We start from the raw sequence: 27,872 nt of genomic DNA, 5'->3' as shown, positions 1-27,872 counted from the left end.
CTTTACTTGAACTCTGTGCATGCTTATAAATGCTTCAAAATCAAGCCACTTGTAGAAGCTGGACTAGGAAAAAAAATGGGCCATTATCAGAAAGTCCAATATTAGATTGTAGTGATACAGTTAAGATGCTCTTTTGATGAGCTGGTAACTCACATGACATTTAAAATAAATAAATAAAATTCTAAGCAATCTGTTTTAGGAGAGTTACAGGAGTAGAATCATAGAAGCCCAGAATTGTTGGAATTAAAAGGGACCCTTGAAGGTCGTCTAGTCCAACTCCCCCTCAACAAATGTGGATGCCTACAGCTAGAACAAGTTGGTCAGAGCCTGGTCCAGCCTGACCTTACAGTACACTGCAAGGAGATGATAAGGCCTGAGTAGTAGCGTCACTAGCTTCTGTACTGCTTATTTATAAAGGACACTGTGAGAGACTCTCATTTCCACATGGCTTAGGTTTGGCACAAGAAAATAGCAGATTGTTTGGTTTGGCTTATACTCATTTCCCTATCCTAAGAGGGTTAATGTGACTGAGGAGCTTGCTGACGTTCCCTCTCCATGCTTCTGGTAGGCTTTGCTTTCATTTGATGTACAATGTTTTGTAGGCTTTATTCGCAAGGAAAATTATTTTCTTGTCCCTCAGAAGCCTGCTACTGACAAGAACTGCCTTTGTTTAGGATGATATTATTATCAGTATAGGCTAGAGTTCATGCTTAAGTGTCTGTGTAAGTGCCAGTTTAAATAGGTTTACAATCTAGCACCTGTAAAACTGCTTCACTGGAAGCTGATGTGGATATTCATGTACGTGGTTCTAATTCCCTTTTATTTCTCTTGTTCTCAAATGCAAAGTGTAATTTTTGGAAGATTAAAGCCGTTGCTTTGATTCTTGGTAGCATCTCCCTGGTAGGTTTCAACTTTTGACCTCAGTGTTGGTCAGTGTTGATACTAAACAAGAAAAGCAACATCCTTGTAGTGGAAGAGCCTTTATGTGCTCAGTTCTCATTGGTTTATGTGAAAACAAAACAGCAGAAAGTGTCAAGGAAATCAGAATAGAGACCTGCGGTTTGAAAGAGGACAGCCTGAAAGCTGTGGTTGGTTATCAGTAGCGCTTGCAGCAGAATTACTCATGTGTTGACAGTAGGAGGGTGGGGGTTTCAGCACAGTGAACACAAAGTGAACAATAAGAATTGTTGTTGTGGAAGTTCTAGTTAGGGATGAAAGACTGAAACATATCTATGAAATAGTCATATTCTGTGCTGAAAGGAAACGTCCTATGCATCCTTCAGATGTGAATTAGTATGGCTTTTTAGCCTTTGGGTCTTTTAGTATGGTAGTGTTCAATTCACACAGTATGTAATTGTGATTACAGTGTAATTGTGATTTTAAATATAATCCCAGATCTTACAGGGTCTAGCTTTCTGACCTGACTTCAAGGTACTGTAGCTGTTAGATAGCACGTGTAATTCAGAAGCAATGCATGCAGTATCTTTGTGGAGGGCACTAACCTCATTCTTTTTGTCAGTTTTCCTGCCATGTTGTGCCGATGCCGTATTGTTACCCGTGCTGGAAGAGGTTTCATCTACCCTCTGTGCCGGATAGAAACAGAGAGGGAGGGAGGAAGGCAGACCTTTTGGAAAATGAACACTACCAAACCTATTCTAAAGCCTTGTGTCACTGTTCTTCCCCATTCCAATTGCAAAGACATCTTTGAGATAGGGGATAGCCACTGAGTTAAAACATACCTTTTTTTTTTTCTTCTTTTTTAATTTCCAGGTAAAATACCAACCTGTGTGCTGTTGATGTAATGCTCTTGTTTCTCATTTCAGCTATGAAGCCGTACACTCCAGTTTTCATCCTCCTGTGGAGCGCTGTTGGGATAGCAAGGGCTGCCAAAATTGTTGTTGTGCCGCCAATTATGTTTGAAAGCCATCTTTATATTTTCAAGACTCTGGCCTCAGCCTTGCACGACCAAGGTCACCAGACAGTGTTTCTCCTCTCTGAGGGCAGAGAGATTCCTCCATCTAATCACTATAGACTTCAGCGCTACCCAGGGATCTTTAACAGCAGCACATCAGATGACTTTCTCCAGTCCAAGATGAGGAGTATCTTCTCTGGGAGACTGACGGCCCTGGAACTGTTCGACATCCTAGACCACTATTCAAAGAACTGTGACATGATTGTTGGCAACCAAAACCTCATGCGTACCCTGAAACAGGAAAAGTTTGACCTGCTGCTGGTAGATCCCAATGAGATGTGTGGATTTGTTATAGCTCACCTTTTAGGGGTTAAGTATGCCGTCTTTTCCACTGGCCTCTGGTATCCAGCAGAAGTGGGTGCTCCAGCGCCGCTCTCTTACGTTCCAGAATTTAACTCACTACTTACAGATCGCATGAACCTATTTGAGAGGATGAAAAATACTTTTGTTTATCTTATTTCAAGATTTGGAGTCAGCTTTTTGGTTCTGCCAAAATATGAAAGGATAATGCAGAAGCACAAGGTTCTGCCAGAACGATCTATGTATGACTTGGTTCACGGATCCAGCCTGTGGATGCTTTGTACTGATATAGCACTGGAGTTTCCAAGACCAACGCTACCGAATGTCGTTTATGTGGGAGGAATCCTAACCAAACCGGCCAGCCCTCTGCCAGAAGTAAGGTTTGCTGAGCTTAAAGTAATTTCTGCGGTACCTGTTTGACCTCGTATGATGAGTGACGGTTTTAAGCAGTGGATTTCAAATGGGATCTAGTATCTTGAAATTTTAAAACTTGATTTGTTGCTGCTCAGTGGAATATACCCTTGAAGTAACTGGAGTTGGCTTGAGGCAGGGAGAGAAACTGAGATGCAAACTCAGAATGAGACTTTTGAGGTTGCAGGAAGTATTCTTCTTTGGAGTTAAGTGCTTAATTGTACAGTAGAGGAAAAAAGCAGTGCACACTACTTTGAAAATTACATCGGTGACTTTTAACCAAATGTGGATTAAAACATGAATGAACAGGTGAATAAGCTTATATTTAACTAAGCCCATTAATAGGTTGTGCCATCTTTAATTTCACGGTATTCATGTTTTTATGGAGTTTGCTTCCTTTGGTTTGATAGGTAAAAATGGCTTTAAAACTAGGTGTGCGTGAATAAAATGTGTAAAGGTGATCAAATGGAGATTTTCTGAGTTGCCGTAATAAACACCAGGGCTGTATTCGGGTGCAGATTTTTACAGTGCACTCGTTTACCATCAGGCACCGAGTTTCAGGCTGACATAGTAATAGTGTGGTTGGATTGACTCCGGAAATCCTGACTGCATAGATTAATAATTAAGCTTGATTAATTCAGTGCACCATGTGGTCTTGATACCTGATAGCCAAGAATGCCTTTGTTCACCAGCACAATAGTGAGTGTCAATGGCAGAACAAAATTTCATAGAAAATCATGTCACTTGCACTTCTGCTTTTGTACATGAACAAATTGATCTTGAATTGGAGATCACTAGTAATAGACACTTATCACTCAGTGATAAATAGGTAGGTAGATCTGCACCACTCAACAAAACTTGGCTGCTTCTAAAAGTGTTTCATTCAGCCTTTACTTCTGTGCTTTTTGCATGAAATCTACCAGGCCAGTTTTTTCATCTTTTTTCTTTTTTTTTTTCCCCTTGAAAAATAGTCTTGGAAGGCTGTTTTTTCTTCTTTACACCGTCAGTGTTCTGACCTAACAATAGGCTTTTTCATTAACTTGAAAAATATCAGACAGTTCTCTGCTTTATGCTACAGGGTTTGTAACGCTGTACCAATTCCTTTGTTTTCACCTGTTCAGCTCAGCTTTAAATGTACTTGAGCTGGATGAGAGCAAGCACTTGCCAGGGCTCTCTGAATATGCTAGAGCTTGTCTGATGATACACAATGTCTGATGTGTCCTCACAAAAACTTGTGCATGTCCTGGCTGTCTAATCTCAGCACAGATTAGGATGTTTCTGTGGGTAGCCTAACTTGCACCGGAAAGAGGAACTCTCTAATGAGAATTCAGGAGTAAGGAGCTGCTGGAGACAGCAGACAGACCTTGCAAAAAGAGTTCTGTTTTAGGATAATATTATGTTTCCACTTAGGGCACTGTCACTGTCTATGTCTCTTTGTAATATCACAGAGGGATACAAGTGCAGCCTGCCATGGTTTGGGGAGAAAAAGTTTAGGTTATTTTTACATGACTGTTATTTGATGATGGTTCCCATAACAGCTCGCCTGTTACTTTTGTAAGTAAACAAAACAGCACTTCTTATATACTCCACCCATGTATAAATGTTTATGTTTAGAAAGTGTCTGACTAGTCAGCATACAGACATATCCTAAGAAAACAGACTAAAGGTAGTCTTCTGCTGTCTTAACAAAGTTCAGCCGTATTCTTCTCAAGAAGACCTTACTGGCTGGATTGAATTTCTGTTTGTTCGTTTTCTAAATTGATATTTTCTTATTGTGTAAGAAGAAAAGTATCTTTCTGTTGCATGATGACTTTGTGTACTGTACTAACACTGCCTTTTGGTCTCCATGGATTAGTCTTCAAGCAAATAGCCTAACAGTCACCAAAGCAAGTAGATATTTTCTTTTCTGTAAAATGAAATGGAAGGAAATTAAAGGAATGGTTTTATTTTCCTGTTTTGCTTGAAGAATATGCATATGTGTGTATGAAAATGTGTTTATATACCAGTATATACACACATAAACAGAAAATAGACCTGTCCAGAAGGCTAAAAAATTTACCCTGGAATAATGAGTGTTAATTTGCTGCAGAGCTGCTTCACTTGCGGTTGCTGGCCTGAAAAGATGCTGCCTCAGGAGCTGCCTGTAAGCCGCAAGGCTGGTGCTGCTCAGAAGATGGTGGTCGTCAGAAGGAGGGATGTTTGGCTGGTGACAGCTGTCTGTGTGTAGGCCTGGTCCACTTTGTTAGCTGGAAAAGTTCTAGGGAAAAAATAGCCTGTGTTTCCAAGTTGAAATTCACACACAATACAATAGCAAGTCTTCTTTATAAAACCACAGCAGGCTCTCGAGCCCTTGGGCTGGAGTGGGGAGGTGGCAAGCCTTTTCTTGCGGGCGCTGGCCTTCAGGTGTTGGGGTCCAGCCTGCTCCTCCTGGGGCCCAGTGTTCCCTGTGGAGCTCCAGGGCCTGCTACCTTGTAGTTGGGAAAAAGAAAGAAAACATTGCTGCTCTCCTTAGCAATTATCACAATTCCTAAGTGAAACTGAAAAGCTCTAGTTTTTAACAAGGCCTTAGGAAGAAAGGGAGCAGAGTAGTAATGGAACAGTCCATTAGGAAAACAAAGGTCAGGGCCTTTTAAACAGCCACAGTATTGCTGCTGTTTGATTCTGGTGGGCACTGTAGCTGTGTTGTACAGTTGCTCAGACCTTGCACCTGGGCTTTCCCTACAATGTCTTTAAAGGAAAGCTATAAAGTTTTTAAAGTAGTACACAGGAGAAAGTACTGAATATCCATGTCATGGAAGAGGAGGGGGGCCTAACTCTCTCTTTGCTCTGTTTAATCTATATTAACGTTTTTATTCAGGTTTGTGGAACGATCATGTAAATCTCACAGTTGCCCCCATATAGTTTATGCTGGCTTGGTTTGTGAAATACTTCTGGTACGTGTAAACCAGATGCTTTTTGGAGAGTGCTAAACTGGCAGCTTTATTTACCTGAATACTTGAAGTCTAACAGGGAACATAAGGAACATAAGGGTCCTTTTGGATGGCTTTACCTTACATGTTTTGTAGGGACACTGGCGAATGTCCAGAGTGAAGGTAGCCAAGCTTCTGAACCACTCACAGGGTAGGTGCAGAGCCAAACATGCTCCTGCTGTGCTGGTACGGTGCTTAGGTACAGGCAGCTTGGAGTCCCTGTGGGAGCAATCTGTTAACTATGCACATCACACGTCATGGGGAGGAAACTGGACTTGCAGGGCACGTCTTCATTGCCATTCAGAGATCAGAAAGCAGCATCATGCAGTTACCTCATGTAGTGGACATGAGTTTTGGTGCATGCTGAGCTCTGTAGTAATTAGAGCTGCAGTTTACCACTCGTAGCTTTGGTGTGCAGCCTGCCCTGACACTTGAAAACATGAGCCTCTGATCCACCTTTTGCTTTCCCCCAAGGGAATGCCAAAAAAAGAAAGAAAGAAGAAAAGCAAATCTGTTAATGTGACTGTACCTATTACCAATAAATGAATAAAAACTTGCCCATGTATCGCAAAGAGTCCCAAGTTTCTATAGATAACTGTGAAGAGTGTATTTTGAATTGGTCAGGGGTAATCATAGCCTTAAAGGAAGTTGGAGACAGAACAAATATCAGGCTCAGAGGGTCATTGCTGACTTCAACTTGTCAATGCATGGTGTCACCTGAGAGTATTTTCTAGTTAGCTGACAGTGGCAATTAAAAAGTAAAAGGCTCTTTTGCCTCCTTCGTATCACACTTTTCCAGAGGGATCCTATTAAGCTGGATGAAACTGGCATTTACTATAACACCTTTAAGAAACAATGGGAGACTTCTACTGTGGTGTTTGTATCTTGTGAGTAGGTGGATACATAGTTAGGCATTAAACAGCCTGATAAGATACGTCCTTGAATAAGGGTAGAAATGAGGTGGCTCTTGGAAGCAGTAGCACTGGGAAATGCCAGCTCTGTTGTGAGGGAGGGGCAAAGGGCACTGAAAACAAGCAGGAACTTTGCTGTAAGAAAAGACGGCGAATGTTGTTTTGGAAGACTTGTTTAAATCCGTTAGTTATACAGGCACACTTGAACATTGATTGAATCCCACAGTTTGGATATAGTTGTACTTGAAGTCATCTGTATTAGTGTTTATGGAAAAAATCACTAACTAAAATCAGGCATGCCCTCTGAAATGTGAGTTGAGCTTTTCTTTCTTCATATCTGCGCAGCTTTTAAAGTTTCATAACTTCCTCTCTGTAATATCCTGCTTTTCTTCAGTGCTGATCTTGGGGAACTTCTTTTGCTCTGAATGCTGTTTACTGTTGCTATGAAAAGAGAAACAAAGGTCAGTTTGTTTTTAATTCTTTTCTACCTGAGTAGACTAAATTTACACTGCAAACGAGAATGCTCACATTTCAGAAGTAAAAGCTAACCTTTCAGCCACAGTTGTCATCAAGTAGTAATTACAGTAACTTATTTGCTCTTCTCTGTAGATCTCTTATCTAATCTTGCTATTGAGCAGATCTAGATCTATGTAACAAATTGGTGCCTTTGAACTGTCTTTGCTAAAAAGTTTCATTTTCTTTCAAGTATTGCAGTCCCTTGCTTATTTAGACTGGCATTAGCTGGCACTAGTATTTACTTTTAAAATTTAATGGGGCAATAAGGAGACATTCCTTACATCAGATTTTTATTTCATTCGAATTAAAGGACTTGTAAGCTTTTGCAAACTGTAACAGTAGATTGTTGCATGTTGCATAGCACCCATCTCTTTTTTTAAGTCTGGGAGAAAAGTTCTTAGCTCCTTTTGGTAATGAATTTCTGATGATGTGAAGCAATTCTTTTAAAATGTGTATTATTATTAAGCTAGGAGACCAGAAGCCTTTTAAGGATGTCAGAGTTTATGGGACACTGCATAAATTCTGTACTGTACCATATAATCTCACAGTTTGGCCTTGAAGTACATTTCCAAGTCCAGCTTTCTTACCATGGACTATTGAACTTCTGCTACACAAGGAAACGTAGTCTGAGGTCCTCAGAAGAGTGCCTTTTTCCTGTCATGATCTCCAGTCTCAGATGCTCCAGTATTGCTAGGTTGATGAAGATTGTTCTAGCTATACTGATGCATTTCAAATTAGGAAAGAAATGTGACTCAGCATGTACCTGAATAGGAAGAGAAAGGGAAGAGGATGCTGTGGTGATTTTGGAAATCAGTTAAGCATCTCCAATACACTTAAGAAGGAGGTGCTCTGAGTACAGAAGCTGGCATCCAGCACTCAGGTGAGCAAACATTGAGTCTCCTGAGGACGCTGGTAACCAAAGTCCACGTTTGTGGCCTTCAGTGATTCTGTGCTGTCCAGCAAAAATCAAGTTCACTTGGTTCATAGATAGTCATATAACGTGGTTATTTCTTTAGCTCAAGTGACTGGAGTGGAGAATGCAAGGTCCAGAACTTGGGTGTTGCATAAGTCAATTTCTGAGAGCTAAAGCATCAGAAAGTGTTTGACTATATTCTTAATTGAAAGAAAAGGTTAGTGTAAGCTATTACAATAAAAAGCTTTTCTGATCTAAAATGTTCTAATTCATTTTTGTACTGAAGTGTACAAATTAATAAAATTTACTCTGGTAATGTGCATGAGTGTCAGGTGCAAGTTTGTGAGATCAAGCTGTATGGAGGGCAAATAATGAGCTAGTTGTATTTCTCTGATCGTTTTTGCCAGACTGTTACAATTCCTAACATCATGTAGAGAAATGACAGGTAAGATCTTGTTATCAAATGCACGTCTTTTCTTTAGTATTTGGAATGCATCAGTTTGAATGGTGTGTTTGAACAGTTATGGGTGTTCAGAGCTGACATTCAAGAGCTGCAAGCCTAATTATTAATGTTATTGATTTTAAAAAATAAACCTTTGTAATCATGCCAGATTTTCTTGTCAGGTGCCTAAGTTGTTTAGAAGTTATTTAGGTAAAACATTAGGATACATTGTGCTCAGCTAATAACCTGCTTGGGCATTTATTTGCCCTGTTGCTGGTCAGGTTTAGGAGACAGCCATCCTTGAGGACAATGGAATGCCTGAGTCTGCAGCAGGGTCACTTGTAGGGGTTGGTGACATCTGAGGGTGGAGGAGGGGCACAGTCACCCATGGTTTCATTGCCCCCAATGTTTTTTTAGCAGCTTAGAGTAGGTGATGCATAACCTCTTCAGCATTGTGGTTTCAGAAATTTTTATCTGATCTTTTGGAAAGCACTAGGAGAATTACCAATATGTCTTCAGCTTCTTGTTTTTCGTTGTCCAACTTCAGCATATTTACGACTGAAATTTATGAGCATATTTTACATCCAAAAATAATAAAGTATTTCATAGTCTGGCTCAGTAGTCTTGACAGTGCACTCTTTTATTCCTTTCTCCAGGGAGATGAACAGGGCTGTGAAAAATTCTTTGGACAAAACCACTACTTCTTGGGAAGACTATCCGAATTATCTTGCGTAGCCAGCGACAGGATAAGCAGTTCCTAGCTTCTGAAGACAGCAAAACACTGATCTGTGTATCACCTGTGTGATAGTTTTTTAGGTCATGAAAACACGTGGGTATCTGGCTGATGTGTCCCAGTTTATGTTCCATGCTCTGGTGCCTGTGTGCTGAGAGCTGCTGTGCCTTGGGGTGTGTGCTGGCAGCTGTGCTGCATCCTGCTGGCACTGTGAGGCCCTGAGGGATCGGAGGTCTGGAGAGGGGTGACAAGAGGGAATTGCTTAGCAAAGGCCAGTTTAATACTTAATCCCTGTTAATGATGCTTATGCAAAGGTGGTGTTGGGGAAGTAGGTGGGGCCTTCTGAAGAGCTTCTGCATCACCCCAACCAGCTGTGATTAGGGGGGTTTTATTAAAGGGTAGGACATCCTACCACTTAAACAGACTTGGAAGCCAGCTGATCTTAAGCCTGTGAAAGAAGGGCTGATGACTGACTACCTATATACACACCGCCCATATGCATATATGCATATATGCATGCATATGTTTTTAAAAAGAGAGAGGGGAGGATAGAGGGAAAAACTATTCAACCTGAATGAGAAGCGAGTAACCACTTGTCATTATCAAATCAAAGCTGCAGGTTAAACTTTGCTTTCTTGCCATCCTCAGAGTACAAATGTTGTACTGGAGCAATGGAAAACAAAATGGCTTGCCTAAATTACTTTATAATGCGGATTTATGGACGGGTTTATAGGACAATAGTTGTAATGTGAAGGCCTAGATGTAAAATTCAGCTACTTGTCAATTTTCTTATCCCTGTAGTTGTTGAAATCTAATCTGACCTAATGTCCTGTAGGTGGAGTAAGTGAAAACAGTTATCCGTATTAGAACAAAAAACAACACCCTTCTTCTTAAACAGCTTTTCTACTACATATGCAATTACTGAAATTATAGGAGGCTTGCTATAACCTTGGTTTGCATGTAATACTTCTTTTCTGTGCATGCTTACATGTTCTAGAGGATGTTGTGTTTATTTTTTAAGAGGAAAAAAAGTACTGCTTCTGTGTTAGTGCCAACAATGTTTTTAATTGGAACCCTGGATGTGAGGATGCCATTTTTGTACCTATTGCTCTGTCAGTATGCAGTCATTTTGATAACCTCTCTTGAAGGGCAGGCTTCTTGTTTTCAACTGCCTTTCTTCCATTCATTTGTAAAGCAAGGTTGCTTTCCCAGGGCGTTTGCCAAAGGCCTGGTGAGTAATGGGTTTTTGACGAAGAGCATTGCATCAGGGAAGTACTTGCACAGCAGTTTCTGGTTGACCTCTAGTTTTAGGTAGACTGTGTTCTCAGAGGCTTCATTGGATATGCTGTAACTCTAGAGCAGGCAGACAAAAGACAAAGGCTTGTGGTGCTGTGTTTCTTAATGGTGTTTGGAGTCTGAAATTCATTCCTCTTCAAAGTTAAATGCCCTTAAACATTCTTTTGGTACTGATCGTCAAATGAGAAAAGGCACTAGAGGTCGAGGATGAAAAAATGCAACATTCTAGACATTGAGAAGTTTCATGAGGTGTTTTAAAACATACTTTTCAGTGTGTTTCTGATGAGGCAAACAGGCATTGTATATGTACTAAACTAGTGAGAAACAGTAGGAAGACACTGAATGTGTTTCCCAGCAGGGCTGAATCTGTGCCTAATACTGTTAAAGAAGCACTTTGTTATCAGCAGAGTTCTTAGATAATATGTGCCAGTGGAGCACTTAGCACTGCTTGGAGACCTTGCAGGAAGCAGTTCAGAAGTTATGTTCTATTTTGTGACTGGGAGTGTTAGAGTAGCTTACGGACAGTAGCTCTAGACAGCAAGAAATAGAGGAATTGAGTCTGATGCTATAACCTGAATATGCTATCTTTTATACCTCAACTATTGTTTTTGGAATTGCCTTATTCATTCTGAGATATATTAGCTTCTTATCAGCTTGGTACATGGTGCAGGTCAGCCAACATCAGTGTATCTAAGGAAGACAGATACAAAGCTTTGTAAATTGAGACTTTGCCAAAAAAAAAAAAAAAAAAAAAAAAGACCTTTTCAGTTTCATTTTTTGAAGTTTCAGTTTGAATTCAGACAGAAAGAATGAAGGGGGGGGGAGGGGGGGGAAATTTAGGGGGAGAAATAGAACTCTGTAAGGTTAAGCTCAGTTACGTGTTCCCAGTAGAGAAGTGGGTGATGGACAGCAGCTTGTATCTGAGAAAAGAATCTGTGATTAATTAATTGAGAAGCACAGGAATGAGCTTGTTCTGCTTGGGAAGAGTGTGGCAGGTGTTAGTTGAACTGAGTCTGGTGTTACAAAACAGTGCAGATTCTGATACAATGGAACCAGCATGCTTTTAAAAGGCAGGAATTTTGCTAGCTGAAAAATAACCTTCAGCATGTTGTGGAGATGAGCCAAGGGCTGTGGCTTAGCCAGCTGGCAGCTGGATGTGTGGAGTCAGGGCACCGCGACTGTCCCGGTCACTGCAGTCTGGTGCTCACGGCAGCGCCTCGTGTCCTCTGCTCTGCACAGGAGATACTGCAATGGGTTGTTAAGTGACAGGCGAACTAATGGCAAGTCAAGCCAAACATCAAGCTTTGCCTAAAGTCATGATGCTTCTCTGGCTTTACCCAGACAGACATATTATTTTGTAGCCTTCGAGTGATGCGACAGGACCCTGTTTGCTGAGTGACAATAAAGGTCATATAATTTGCACATAAGAGGGCTGCTCTGAAAGCAGCGTCTTGTATTTTATGATGTTGGCCCACAACGTCAGAAGCGGATGTTGGTGGTATGGCAGTAGAGGCTGAACCTTCCCACCAGTATTCCATTCCATGGTGTTGCCATGTGACAGATTGGCAGCAGAGGGGCAGGCTGACAGAGTGTTGTCTAACATGGAAGTGTGCATGAAGCAAAGAGTTGTTGAATTCCTCCATGCAGAAAAAATGACGCCCACTGACACTGATGGCTGCTGAAGGTTTCTAGAGACCAGACTGTGGATGTGAGCCCAGTGAGGTGGTGGGTGGTGTGTTTCAGCAGTGGCAGTAGAGACAGTGGATCACCTTCATTAGTGCAGACTTTGACAGGTGCAGTGCGCAGACTCTTGTTCATCGTAGGTAGGTGGGTGAAAGTGCACAGCTAATGGTGGTGATGCTGTTGAAAAATAGTGTTTTGTAGCTAAGAATTTGCTCTATCAAATAGTGTTACTGTGCTCTTTGTATGTATTGCAGTTTCCATGGAAGCAAATAGGAGGCATTACTTCTGATGTGACCTTCATATGTGGCCTTTAACTGCCTCTGCTGATGCAGTGTTTTGTTTTTTCTTTTAATAAAATCTGAAATGAAGTTAAAATGTATTAGTAGAGTATTTAAATACTACATGTGAGAAAAATACTATTTAGAACATGTCAGAAAAGTTAAGTCACTAAAAAAACTGTGTACCTTTCTGTTCGTTTGTCATTATCTTTTTTCTAAAGTCCGCTTCAAAGAGCTATTTTATTTATTTATTTTGAAATAGGTCTGGTTCTGTCTGCCCTGAGCAGCATTCTGCAGCCGAAGTTGCATAGCGCGCCTGTGCTCCCCATTGGAGGGTGGTGGTTTGCAACCATCTTCAGAGAACAGACATTTGTGCTATTGCTCATTTCAATCGAGCAGCTGAACAGGGAAAGCTTCGATTATTAAACCCGGTTATGTTTGTACTTGTGTACTTTGTTTATCTGAAGCGAAGCTCAGTATTAGGCACCACTGGTTACTGCCAGCTGGGTCCTCACTCTATAGTCACAGCTGTGCATTTAGCATCCAAGCCTGCTAAGAATAGCTAATTAGCAAACCAAACAGAACAAAGCTCACATAGTGGGGTCGGCACAATGGCATTCCTGTCTGAGAATGGTAAAAAGATTATTTTATTTGGTTTATTTATTCCCCCAACCCCCATCCTGCCTATAGGAGAGCATAAATCAATAAGTGCTTATATTCTCCCTATGCAGGCACAAGGGACAACTTAAATAAAAGACCGATCTATATGCAAAATCCCTCACCCTTCATAATGTAGTGTCTTAGAGAAATGATTGTGCACAGCCAGCTGAACTCAGAGAAGAGAACAAGGCAAGGTCGTAACAGCAGCTCCTGTGCTAAGCTCTGACTGCAGTAAATACTGTTAGCTTTGAAAAAGCAGCGGCCTGATCAGGTAGTCTGTGTGTGGTATATGTGAGTTACACAAGGGAGTGCTATAAAAGCAAATGTGTATTGCCTGAAAGGGGTGAATTGGGCACGAGGCCAGTTGGTTAGTGTGTGAAAGCCTCCTACCTGCAGGCGGAGGGGAACAGGAAGGGAATGTTGACCAACTGCGTTTTATTTGATCTGTGTCAGCGCTGTGCTTTCTTGTGAGACCTGTAAGAGTTTAACTGCCATCTTAAAAGGGTTTAGAAAAAACATCCGATGTGGGATATAATTGAAAGTAATTTGGTACCTCCTTGAACTTGTAATGTCAGAATCAGGCAATCATCATAAGGAAAAACAGAGATCTGACTCAACTGGTAGGGAACTTCAAAAGAAGGCTCACCACTACAATCCCTTTTCTGTTTTGCCCAAACTGTTATGGTGCCTGACTTTCCTGATTTGCCCAAACAATACGAGTTTTATGAATGTTAACATGAGGACAGGCAGACCTGACAGGGTTTGACACAGAGTTGTAATTGGGACACGCTGAAGTGTTTTTGTACTGTAGCACATGTTAATTTAATCACTTAAGTAAAGATGGTGATCAATAAAAGTATTTATTAGATGATGATTTTCTGTTGAGAATATAAAAGATAAAGCTGTAGTTGGATGAGAAACAACATTCAGTTGGAAAAGTTAGCTCAAAATTCAGTTCCAGAGCTGAACACTTGCTAGAATAGCTGACTTAACAAGCTTCTGGTATTTCACATGGGCTGTGCTCCCCCTCGCTCATACTGTGGCTGGCAGAGGCACCAGTGGCCCAGGAGGAGCGGTATCCAGTGAGGCATCCCAGCTTGTCCTGGGCGTGAGCCTCTCTGCTACCTACTGAGGAAGCCTGGAGAAAGCAGCCTGCCTCACAGAAGTTCTTTCTGTGGATCTCTCTCCAGTCCTGGATTTTTCAGCTGTTTGTATCTTCTGGGAAGTCCCAGTATGCACCTGTGTGTCTAACTTATTAGTGATCTTACCATTAGAAGCCCCAACATTTCTCTTCAGCTGGAAGTTACATAAGTGCCTGAAGGAAGTTTTTTTGAAATTCCATTCAGAACTGACTGCCTTATTTTGAGAATTGTGCTCTCAAGTTCTTCACAGTTTTGGAGTTAGAACTGGTTGGGGCTTTGATACCTAGTACAGAATGGGTAAAACAAGGTCTGTATCTCAGAACTTCTGGTAAGTTGTTCAGATTGTCTTAGTGAAGGAAATGTCAGCAATTGCAGACGGGGCTAGGACTGAAATATTTCTTGTGCCTGATTCAGTCTCAAACTGAATTTACAGCAAATTTTAAACATCACTTAAACTGGGCAAAATGAAGTGGCTTTCATGCTGCAAGTGAGAAGCTGAAAAATGCTGCCCAAATGAAAAAACATGGTTTTTAACAAAGGGAGGCCTAGTGACTCATTCTGGCTCTATTTTCATACGGTGCATAATTAAATTAGGAAGACAGAATGTGCTGGAGGACAGGAGTGTAAGTGGATTTAAAAGAAAAAATAACTAAGTTCACAGTGGGTAAGCCTAGTTATCTGTGAAGCTATTTAGTGTACAGAGTGATGATTTCATTTAATTCCAGTGTAGGTCAGTGGTTTTTTTATGTGACTGCCAGTCTTAAGAGCTCAGTAACTGGTGGATAACTCCATGCTTGTGTTCCTTCTCTCCGGATGAATGCAAAGCTGGTTTCTCTGGTTTCTGTTCTTGAGTTCTTGACAGTGATTGTTGGAGCGCTAGGGCTCATGTGGTCTAAGTCAATACAAAAGCAGAAAGGCAACTCAAGAATGGAGTGGCAAGATATGCTGAAATTTTAAGGGGAAAAAGAGTTCTACTGTATCAGCATAGTTTATTCTGTGATTTAGGTTTTGCAAGATTAGAGCTAAACAAAAGTTTTGAGCTACTAATCCTGCATTGCTTATTTCTGTGTGCTTCACAAAGCACTTATTAGGAATATATATATGCGTGAATTTAGTGCATGGCTATAGTAATGAAGATGCTAAAGTATTCAGTCTCTTTCATGTGCCAAGATTGTACTCTGCTTTTTTTCTTTTCTTTTCTTTTTTTTACTCTATTACTGCTATATTTTATATGCTACATAAAGAACAGGGAAGTACAAAATTTGGTGAGCCTTGTACCGTGGTGCAGCTTATTATAGCAGAACATTCAAATGATTCTGCAACCAAAGGTTTATTAACACCGCTCACTTGGATCCAGTTCTGCTAGATCTTTACCTTAGGAAATCTGTACTTAGAAAAAAAAAAAAGTCTCGAGAAATAGTTACAGAAAGTTAAAGGAACCTGAGTCTGTAGACTCCTCCAGATCACTAACTCATGTGACTTTGCAAAGAGGGAGCATTGGTTCCCCTGTTCTCCATTTCCTCATTTTTACCCCGACTCTTGTATTTTTAGCAATGTTTAGTGATCCTATTTAATTATTGCTATGTTATGCCAGAAATTATACAAATATATGCATGGAGAACCTTTGTTCTGACAAGTCTGCAGTTTGTTTTCTGCAGCTCCTGCGCAGCGGTGATTTCAGCACCCCTCTGGGGAAGCAGATTGGAAAGGAGTTGCAGATCAGGAGGCAGGCAAGCAATTCCTCTTACTACCAGCAAGAAGTAAGGCTTAAGTAAAATGCAGACAAATTTGAATGGAAGAACTTCTAGTTGGTGTCAAAATATGATAAACTGAGTTGAAAATCTGGATTGTTTCTAGTTTGGCTCAGAACAGTTTTGCCTCTGTCAAATTTTGTGTTTTAAAATAGAACCAAAGGACAAATTCCAAGTTCTTAAGTTTCAGATTTGAGTTGGGCAGGCATCATCCACCTCTGGTCTGGAAGCCTCCGATAGCCATGTAGATGGTTTCTCTCGGAGATGGGTCCTCACCTACTGCACTTACCTTTATCCAGTTAAACACCTGTAAAATCAGAGCTGGTTTATGCCTCTGCAGCTCAGAGCGTGGCAAACATCACTTCACCTCCTTGCATACGCCTGGCTGTTGAAGTCAGGTGTGCTTCCTCTGAAGTTAATGGAAACTTGAATTACTTGGATCCTGCTGTGAGAGCTCACAGATGTGCATGTGTTCCCACTCTTAAGAAGTGAATCAAGAGAGGAAACACTCAAAAAGCTGCTATTTGCACAAAAGGAAGGTATTCGCATTCTGTTAGTTTTTATAATCTCACTTAAAATGGCAAACAAGTTCATTCTGTTTGAATCTGCTGGCAGGATCTTGTCTTGCCTGTCAAAATGTGAAGTTCCCCCATGGAAAGCCTATATCTTCATAATGTTTGTACATTTATTATATGTTCTACTGAATCAAGGACATGTTTCAAAGGGAAGAATTACAAAGGTTTGGCTGTGAAATGAGCCATAATAACATAAAATAGGTTGCCTTCCTATTGCACAATAATAAAATGCAAAAGCCTGCTTTTAGAGTGACTCTATTGCTATGGTACAGAGTAAAGTTCGTTTCTCATTTCCCACTTACGTAAAATTCTTCAAACTTAATAGCTATTTGCTACACATGGAGATTGTTGAATACTGTTTTGGAAATGTCAGTGTGAGGAAATACTACACGCCTTCTCATGTGTACATAATGATGTGTAGTTTGAATTATCTGAATACATCACAAAGTTGTGACCTTTGTGAACACAGAATTTGTAATTGAGCTCGATGGAGAGAAGTAGTAGTAGTCTTGGGAGCTCTATCTGAGTTACAGCAGGCTAATTTCTAGTAGAAACCACATATCTGACCAAGCCTAAGTCATGGTAGATAGGACTTTGATACTGAGTGAAAAGTGTTTCAGCAGCAGTGCCAGCAATGGTGGTTTTTGTTCTTTGGGTTTTTTAAGTAAACATGTTCTCAGCTGGACTTGAGCTTGGAGGAGATGATGCTTTTGAATATCAACCAATGCTCCTGAGCCCTTCTTTTCTCTCCAGGACTGTATAGCACCTATTTTCCGGGCAGGTCCCTTTAAAGGCCAAAGTCAGCTCTACTGAAGTTCAGGAGACTCACCCTTGTCCTCATTATCCTGTACAACTGCCTCTAATAACTGCAGACAGGTCTGCCCTTGACCTTCATATTCATGGCCAGTTCTTCCTTGTTTGCAAGTGTGATGTGCAGCAGAATGTCTCCCTCACTGGCTTCTTGAGCCTTACGTTTGTAATGCCACAAGATAATTCAGCACAAACAAATAGTTGTGTGGAAGATACATACTAAGAAATAAATTGCATCCTGCTCATGAAGGGGAACACAAGACACATGGAGTTTCACAACAGGTAACTTTAGTTCTTGGAGTATAACATGATCATGTATTGCAGATGGTCTCATATTTGTCATTTAGAGCACAGTACATGATTGATTTTCAGAAAGACTTATCATTGAAGCCCACTTTTTTTTTCTTCTGTTTAACTTTAAAGAGCAGATAGGAAGTAGCTCAAGATGTAAGTAGTTGAACCACTAAGCAAGTATAATATAATTATTTTTGGAGCATGCCTCAGGTCTTTAAATAAAATTCAAGGACAAACTTGAAATAAATCACAAAACCATCTGGAAACTTCTCTGCCAAAAGTGTAGGCAATAATAAGTGATTCAGTTTCGAGGCAGGTTGCACACACTTCCCCCTCCTTTTCCCTTACTCCCCTTCCCTCTGCAGATATAGGAAAAAAGATGGAGAAGAAAGGGTACTGGAAAAAAGATGAAGAAAAATGAAGCATGAATTCTAGAGAAAATGGAAATCCCTTTTTCCAGTGCACAACAGGGACGAGCGTCTAATGTATGGTTCTTTGTTATGCCTGCTGGTTTTTGTGATAGCTTTTGTGGTTTTGTGCCCAGATACGATAGCGCAGCATTGCCCCGTTGCTGTCTAGCCTGCTATTTATTGCCAGGACAAGGGGCACATTGTGAACAGGGCACTTAATTTTCCTTTTGCTCATTTCCTATTGCTGAGCAGCCTTACATTTTGATTGGATGATAATGGAGTTAAACCAATCCTGGGAAAAATAAGGTATTGGCACGCTGCCACCTGTAAGTCAGTGGGGTAACTGTCTAGTTTCCACTGTAAACAGTTGTATTGGAAATCAGAAATTGAATTTGTTTCCACAAGCAGTGGCACGGTGGACCTTTCACATCTTTCTGTGTTTTCTTTTTGAAGACTGATGACATTGCTCTTGTGTTTGAGACTTGTTTAGCTTGCAGCTCTGCTCCATCTAATGCCCTCAGATGTTTTTTCTTCTGACTCTGCAGAGAGCTGCTAGTGTTAGGTAGGTGCATCTGCTGGCTTGCGTTTTTACCAGTTACATAAACCCCACTGCCACAGAGTCAGCCCCGAGGCTCAGGTTTTGCTGTCTCCTTTGTAACTTAACTGTTACCTGTCTGCCACGCTAGCTGGGAATGTGGCTGGAATCGGTGCAGGGAGATTTTAGTACAGTGACACCTTGAGGGTGCCCAGCAGCACTTGGTGTGGGTTTGCTTGCAAGCTGGTACTACTGGCACAGGCCTTGCTTTGCTCTCCTCACAGACACAGCTGTTTTCAGATGCATCCCGCAATGGTGTCTGGCTGCTGCTCAGAGATCTGCCGGGCCTGTCTGGCCAACAGCAGCTGGATGGCCAGCGTTTTGGATGCTTGAGTCTGAAGCACAGAGCTGAGACTGAGTTCAGTGCATCAGGCAGTGCTCGCAGACCTTCGTGGTCTTTTGGAAATGTGTGTGGAATGCCTCAGAGTATGTCACAGAGCAGCTGCATTGCTGCCACCTTCCTCTCCCTCACAGCTAGGAGGTGGAGATGACATTGGCACAGAGAAGTGCATATTCAGGTACTCGTGTATTAGGAGCAGACTTTCAGCAATACACACATGGGTCTGGATACTAGAACTGTATGGATATTGGTGTGTTTCTTTCCTCTTTTCTTTGCAAGTTACAGCTAGCAGAGCTCAGGCCTTGGGTAAATGCATCAGCTCTGAAGTCTCCTGTGCCAGCTAGGCTCAGGCCACGTCTCTGGCCTGCTGATTTCTTCAGTCCCGATGAAAATTTCACCCTTGATTTCAGCAGTAATCACAGTTGCTTGGAGGTGCTAGACTGTGCCTTTTCCTTTACACATGAAGTCTCTGTCATTGTACTGAACAGCCATTTTAGCTCCTGACTGAAAGGAGCGGGTGTCATAGCACACTCTGGCACGTCATCTCAACACTTGGGAATGATGCTCTAAGACTGCAGCAGACCTCCTCATGCCTGCTTTGCCTCCCTTTGGACTGAGGGCTGCAGCAGCCTGGTGCTGGGAGATGTTTTTTGAAGGCTCTGGCTTCTGTCAGGTTGTTTTATTATTTTTATATTAATTAAATAAAAATAACCTTTATTGTGTACTATCATTTTCTTCAATGCTGGAGATGGTATAATTGAGTCCCTGACTTTCTTCATTTTTTTTTCCTCTGTGTTTTACTTTGGGGCTGATACTTCAAGACAGATCTACTTACATTTTGCTGTGTGAGAATACCGAGTGTTTTTTGTTGTTTTTCTTGTTTGTTTGTTTGACATGTGAATGTGCCAAATAACAGGTTAAATAATTGTCTTGGGAGGTTAGTTGTTAATACAGAAGCTAGAACAAACCTGAAAGAATTTTGATGTTCATAGTCTATACCATTTATGTAACATTGCACTTAGTAATTTCCAAAATGTTTATGACTGCTGAAATTTAACCTGTGAAGTAATGAGGGACCAGAAAATGCCTGTGCTAAGCAATGCTTATTTAATGTGTCTGTTGGTTACCTGTGCTTCTAAGTGTTCTGCATAAACTTTACTTCAACAGGATCTCCAAACATGGGTGAACGGTGCTAATGAAAATGGCTTTGTCCTCGTGTCGTTTGGAGCTGGAGTGAAATATCTGTCAGAGGACGTTGCAAACAAGTTAGCACATGCTCTGGCAAGACTGCCACAGCGAGTTATTTGGAGGTAGGTGCAATGACACGTACTTGGGGTAATTGAAAGCACGGTCATTTCCTATTGGGCCATGTTTAGTATTGCATCTAATGCAGAATCTGAAATCAGCCTGGGTGGCACAGAGAACCTAACTCTTTTGAAAGATGCTCTTTGAACAGGCATGACGGTCCTCTGGCAATAAGAAAGAGCAATGATTTTGAGGCAGGATAATGTATAGGTTATATACTCCTCTACTGAACTTATATCCTAGGATTGAGGACAGTGAAAAGAGTGTAAAAGGTTGTAACATTTGTGACTTAGTTGTGTCACTTCTAATCAAGAAGCCATTCTAGGGAGTGAGTGCGTCATTCTCCTTATCTAGTCCCATGAAGGATTCAAGGCTTGCTTTCCCCTCACCCACCTTTCCTACCAGCTTTCCTACTTCCTTCCCCCCTATCTTATGCAAACATGGACTCTGATAATTGTTCCTCTTAATTGTCTTTTTCTTCAAGGAATCAGAGAAAAGATCTGCAGAAGAAAGAATAAGTAATAAGATTTTTTTGTTATAGTAAAAACATTGTGAGAGGCTCTCTAAACTTAATGTGCAAATTGAGGATCAACTGTTGTTAGTCTGCTCTGCTTTACGTGCTTCATCACGTTGGAATATAATTTAGAGGAATTAATGTGAACCATTGCTCTTTGTTCCTTGTGAAGACTGCAGCAGTGCTTGGCTTGTAATTCATCTCAGTTGATCTTACTGCCTTTTGTATTGTGCTATGCTTTTATCATGTTTTTGCTGGATTTCTTAGTGTAGGAGGTATCCACTTTCTCTAGTAAATAAGGAATCCATTTAAATATTTTCTTGGGGATTTTTTTGAATGCAAAAATAACAATTTCAATTGAAGCTTTCTGTTGTTTATATTTTATTTCACTAGTGCCGTTCTTACCAGTGTTGTTTTTGTTGTTGTTTCTTTTTTTGTTCTATTTTTCGTTGCTTATCCAAAAAGTCCCTCAACAGGGACCTAACTCCTATTTCTTTCTGTCATAATTCCTGGGATGGGAAGATATTTAGTTGTGAGGTAGGGCCTTTGGGAGAGCTGAGCAAACAGCTTTCAGTCGCATCAGTGGGAATTTGAGTTCCATAACGAGACATCAAAATATGAAATTGAGTCCAGTTTCACTTTGTCATTTTCTGCTTTTCAGATTATTGATTTCTGATCTGTGTTGGAAGTAGGGCAGCTTTTGTGCTAAAAGTTTCTGAGAATGGGAATGATAGTATTGCTTGACAGTCTTATGTCAGAATGCCAAATCAAGAAAATCCCTAGAGTTCTTAATTTTCTTCTAGTTATGTGGTACTGTTTAGCACCAAAACCAGTATGAGATTTATGGTTGACTTGCTTTTATATAAGGTCAAGAAATTTGTTCAGTTTATTTTTCAACATATGGAATATGCAGGCTTATTGCTTTACTTAATTGGGAATATCTAGATGGTTCTTTATGTAGTTACTGTTCTAATGTTCTCTAATAACCAGAATACTTCTTTTTTTCTGACAGCTCTCTTCTGGAACTGTCAGGAAAAGGAAAATATAAAAAATCTCTAGTCACTGTTACTTTTTTCCATCTTCTTTTTCATTTTGGAATATATTTAATTTGCATAAAAGCAAATTTGTCTATGTGGCACACAAATCAGTTTGTATTTAAAGGTTGTATTCTGTTAATTAAACTTTCCCAAGAAACTCACTCAGGTGAGCAAGACATTGTCACTAGATTTTGGGCAGTCGATTAAGTAACCAGAATGTAGCTGTTCTACTGTCTGATCCCAACTTTTCCATCGGTAGCTTCTTGCCTTGTAATCTGGACTGTCACCCTTTCCCTTCCTTGTACTAGTAATTCCTTTTAAAGTAAGATACTGTCAGTTCTTAAGAGCTGTCGGAAACTGACCAACAGAATGGGAATGCCTTATGTTGGTAGTGGGGTTTACTTTTTATGTGCTGATGTGCTCTTATCAGTGGAGTTACTCATGTAGTACTAATCAATTTTCAGTAAAGCAGCAAACTCAGAGCCACAAAAGGATTATAAAGCTTTCTTCCAGTTGCAATGGTACGGCTTAGAATACGCTTTTTAAAGTAGCTGTATTGCCATTATTTAAATAGAGATCATTGCATTTTGAGCCAGATTATAAGGAAATGAATGATGAAAAAAAAAAAAGAAATTATACCTGATTACTTTTATAGCATTTGTTTTCTTGTAATGGTGAGTAAACAGTATCCCAGTGTAATGAGAAATCTATATCATTTGGTTTGATTCTCTGTTTAGAGTTTGCACATTTTGGAGGTTTTGATAATGTAGCTTCAATTTGATTTTATCGCTTTAGGTTTTCAGGAAACAAACCAAGGAATCTAGGCAACAATACAAAGCTTATAGAATGGTTACCACAAAACGACCTTCTTGGTGAGTATCTGTAATTATGATGTATTGTTCATTCTCACTGAAATTCAGTTTGCTCTTCCAGTAATATTTTATTTAAATAGCAGTCACAGTAAAAGAAGTCATAGAGCAAGAATATAGCATTCTTCACAACGTCTTGGTGAATGAAACATTCTTTCTGATGTTAATGCTCTTTATCTGGTGTTAACTCCATTGCTTTCTTCAGTCAGTTGCATGGAAAGCCATAGTCATTCCCAAGTCTGTTTCACTTAATAAATGGAAATGTTTGTTGTGAAAAGACTGCATGCAGTTCAAAATAAAAAAAAAACAATAATTATGAAAGATGAATGGGAATTTTCTAGAATTTGTTGTTTCACCAAATTGGTGACCGTAAGTGTGAACTTCTCAGTAGTGAAGAAGCTGTGGTATGGGCTTAACTAGACTATTCATGGAAGAATCTCCAAACCAAACATACAAAATTTGTTCATATTGCACCAAGTCTTTAGGCATGAACATACTGATGACATGTTTATTATTAATATTACTGATATATATATATTTTTTAATTTTTCCAATGAAATCCATAACAGAAATTAGGGATGTGTTGCAAATTGATAATAATATTTCTGTTTAACTATCCTGAGATGCTCTGAGAATGGAGCAATAAAGCTTGGTCTTCCTTCATCTTTTGGTAAAGTTTATATATTAGAGTATGCGTATTTGCTTTTTCTTTCCTTTCCTCCTGTATTAAAGTGTAGCTGAATTTATTGGATCCTAGGGTCTGCAAAATACTGTTTCTGGGACACCTAGACATTCGTGCATTTGCACAATATCTGGTATAATAATGAATAATGCATTAAGAATGTGTGTGTGTTAGTGTACATTCATGTCAACCAGAGTAGTCACTGTAATTAGTTATTAGGCAAATGACTTCTGAACCAAGTAGATATTTTTCGTTACTAAATTGCGCTGAGGCACTCTCATTTCTCCATTGCATAGCAGTAGGGGAGTATATTGCTGTCATTATTGTCATCTCTTGATAGCCTGAAGTAAGGCATGTAAAGCTTCAGAGAATGCAACATCAGTTGTCCTGTTATTAAATAGCTTGTCTTTCATATGAATAATAAGGAAAAGCATTCTTTCTGTCATTCATTTGTAATATTAAACAGGTAAATACCAGTTCTAGTCACCAACTGCAGTTACTCAGGAGTAGATAGTGTATTAATTACTCCATTAATAAGAGGACTGCTCTGAAAGTAGTGCCTCCTGTTCTTTGATGTTGGCTCACAATGTCAGAGGCAGATGTTGTGCTGTGGCAGTAGAGGTTGAACCTTCTGACCAATATTCTGCTGTGTTTTGTTGCCATGCAACAGGTGGGAGCAGAGGGGCAATCTTAGAGGATGGTGTCTGATGTGGAAGCGTATATGTAGTACAGATGTGGAATTCAATTCCTCCCTGCAGACAAAATGGCACCCATTTATGTTCATCGACAGTCGCTGAACATTTTTGGAGGCCAAACAATGTCTGTTAGCAAGTGAGGCCATGGGAAATGCATTTCAGCAGTGGGGAGCAATGACATGAAAAGACAAGCCATATTCAATACAGCCATACACAGTTGTTACATCATGAAATGAAGAGCACCTCAATCAGCTCATGGACACAGATCAGCTATTGGTGGCAATAATATTGAAGAACAGTGTTTTGTAGCTGAGAATTTGCTGTATCAAGTGTTGTTCTGCTCTTTGCATCTGTTGTAGTTTTCATGGAAATAAGGAAGCGTTACTTTTGGAGTGACGTTTGTAATTCTAGACAACTCAGACACGATAATTTTAATTCATATTGGCTGTTTCATCTCTGTTCATATATAATGAAATCACCCAATGCATTCAAAATTTCTGCAGAGTGGGTTTAAGTAGGTGGAAACTTCAGAAAAAAATTGCATTCATTGTATCTTCCCAAACTGGAGATACAAGAATCCAATTGACGGTTGGACTAGATGATCTTGTAGGTCCTTTTCAACCTTGTGATTCTGTGATTCAATGATAAATGTATTGTAACCAATTGCTTCAATAATGCTACATCAAGGAGATGTAATTTTTTTGTGTGTGTGTGCGTGCTTCTTGTATTTCCAGGTCACCCTAACATTAAAGCTTTTCTTAGTCATGGCGGTTTGAACAGCATTTTTGAAACCATGTATCATGGGGTTCCAGTGGTGGGAATTCCCCTTTTCGGAGACCATTACGATACTATGACTCGAGTGCAGGCCAAAGGCATGGGAATATTGTTGAACTGGAAGACAGTCACTGAGAGTGAATTATATGAAGCACTAGAAAAAGTTATTAATGATCCCAGGTATGGAATGAGTCATTATTTCTTGCTTTTATTTTAATTCATTGTTGTGGGTTAGATACAGAGCCTTCACGCAAGGGAAAAAATGTGTGTTGGTGTTTACTTGTGTGCATGGCAGTGGCAAGACTTTGAATAGTTGTTCCCATTTCACAGGATTACTCAAGTACAATATTTCTGTATAGATGCCAGCTTGTTGATCAGTATACCAAAGTTCACATCTCATTTGCTTTTCTGTGGCTGTGACGTTTGCCACGAGTAGAACAACAAGGTTACAGAAACAAACCTAGACTGAATGACTTTTTGCTTCAGGCCAGTATCTCTTTTTTTGTATCTTGATTACAGTACAGTAATATATTTAGCAATCTGTTGCACTCCATAAGGAGGCCTGAGAAAAGTACACCTGTACTGTTGCAGGATGCTGCATTTGGCTTGTAGCTGAAAACATGGCGGTAGTCAAAAAGTGATTTAAAAAAAAAAGAAAGAAAAAGAAAAATTCTTTCTGGGCAGAAAGAAGATATCTCTAACATAGATCTTAGAGTTGGAAAGGTCATTCACATTGATTGGAACTTGCAACAAGCGGTATATGAGGACCCCAGCCTCTTTCTACAATTTTTTTTTGTCATTCAGATGCAATACAGGCAACTTCATGAACTGGGTTTTATAACTTTTTTTAGTTTCATCAAATAAATTTACTCAGAAATACCAAAGTCTGAGGAGAGTCAGTTTAAACACTTGGGATGTGCAGACAATCTCTGGATTAAAAAGAATGACTCAGCTCAGTTCTTTTGTATGAAGTTAGTAGATGTTTTGAAGTACAATGATGACAATGTTTCTTGCTTTCATGTGAACAAAGTCTTTAAGCAGCACTTGCCTTGGAAAAGGGGAAATCTGTAAAAAATGAGCTTGTTAGCAGCAGAAGCTCAGTAAAGAGGAGTATTGCTAAAGAAATCTCAGTTGCCCCAGCTTTCTCTTGTATAGTTGTCCCCAGTAAAAAGGCAAGTTCTGTTCAAATAATCTGTTGACCCTGCAGATGTGAGATGGGAAGGAGTTTAATGTGATCCTCTGCTGGAGGTAACCCATTATGAAAAATCAGTTTTAGGCTGAACTCTGGGCCAAAGAGTTAGTATAAAACTGAGTTTCTCTAATAACTTAGTTGCACAATAGCGTGAGTGGCCTGTTGGAGTATGTTGCCACTGTGAGCAGGAAAGGCAAATCCATTCACTTGGGATTAGATACGATTCCAGCCTGAGAGCAGATGGAATGGACACTTTATCCCTTCTACTGGCCTGCTGTTGAAGGGTGGATTTCAGCCTTCAGTCACCCGTGGTTTTGTACTTTTGATAATTCTTTGTCAATGAGCTGTAATGACAGATGTAAAGAGATTATGCCTTGTATATATTCTTCTGTAGGACGTTTAATGGGACAGTCCTGCACTAGAAGGACACCTTTTGATCTCCTGTGTGCATTTATATGTTTACAAAGACTTGCATTGCTCAGCACTGGCTATGGTTTTTACCTTATTCCATTTTCTTCATCTCTTTCATACAGCTACAGGCAACGGGCTCAGAGGCTGTCTGAAATTCACAAAGACCAACCTGGTCATCCTGTTAACCGGACTGTGTACTGGATTAACTACATCCTCCGTCACAATGGAGCGCAACATCTACGTGCTGCTGTTTACAGCATCTCTCTATATCAGTATTTCTTACTGGATATTGCCTTTGTTGTATTAGTGGGTGCTGCCTTATTTTATTATATTTTGGCCAAGCTAACAAAATTTATCCGCAAACAAAGCAAACATATTTGGTCAAATGATGAACATAGCACTGTTAATGGACATTACCAGAACGGGATACCAAATGGCAAGCATAGAAGAAATGGCCACATTAAGCATGAATAAAAGGTGAAATGAGCCAACCCCTCATGTAAAGTAATTGAGTTTTATCGCTGTAACTTAGTCTAACAAGTACTTAAAACATCAATAAGCAGTTCTAACACTCCCCTTCAGTATGTAATAATATGTGACAAAATTCTGTGGAACTAAGGAACGTATTTAAAAAAAAAAATGAAAAAAAAACCAAGCACAACCTAAAACAGAAATATTTTATTCTTAATACCGATGCAGAAAGGTTATTTTGGCACTGAAGTTTTTAGAAGCCTTAATCCTCTAAAGTTATATAATGATCATATTTATGACTTTTCAGTTTTTTAAAGCTAAATGTGTGTGTCCCAAATGAGGAAAGGTCTCTTTTTATTTGCAGAGGTTTTTTTCCCTTTTATTTTTTTATTATTATATCCATCTTTAGATGAGAGAACTTAGTGCTAGCTCTGTGTTTCATATGTTGAAGGTTCAATATGTGTAAGAATGCTCTTTAAAAAAAAAAAATTCCCGATGCTTGTGCAAGAAATAGGAAATTGCAAATTGAGAACACAGACGTTAAAAAAAAATTCTTAAAATAAGCACTGAAGAAAAATGGCAAAAATATATACTGTGTTTTCTGGTAAGCTGCATGACTCTTCTGCTCACTACCAGTGCTTTAGAGAAACGAGTACTGAGCAAGTCTACAATAAGTCTTAATTTTTAATTTATACAAAATTGTATTTGTTGCCTTTCTCTACATATGTAATTTATGCCATGAAAATGTTAGGGAATTCTATTTCAGTTTAAATATGGCTGTGTGGGAAGTAGATTTGCATAAGTAAAATAAATGAAACAAAGCAAAAAAAATATCCACCCCTGTGCTTAATGCAGAAGGTTTTGTAGTGGCCTGAAGCAGGGCAGAATCAAACTGCTATTTGGGATTTAAGAAACAAACAA

At 39.8% G+C, this 27,872-nt stretch overlaps 1 protein-coding gene across 1 annotated transcript; it reads left to right on the top strand.

The window, feature by feature from the left end:
• Positions 1-1,825: 1,825 nt before the first annotated feature.
• Positions 1,826-26,954, top strand: UGT8 (UDP glycosyltransferase 8; the record flags this gene model as incomplete). Its single annotated transcript, XM_079535050.1, has 5 exons — positions 1,826-2,647; positions 20,169-20,311; positions 22,653-22,729; positions 24,838-25,057; positions 26,603-26,954. The coding sequence occupies 5 exons, from the start codon at positions 1,826-1,828 to the stop codon at positions 26,952-26,954; spliced, it is 1,614 nt and encodes a 537-aa protein (XP_079391176.1).
• Positions 26,955-27,872: the final 918 nt, after the last annotated feature.

This window comes from Tetrao urogallus (genome assembly GCF_951394365.1).
Source record: "Tetrao urogallus genome assembly, chromosome: 4".
Taxonomy (NCBI): domain Eukaryota; kingdom Metazoa; phylum Chordata; class Aves; order Galliformes; family Phasianidae; genus Tetrao; species Tetrao urogallus.
This window is presented reverse-complemented; position numbering and strand designations above follow the sequence as displayed.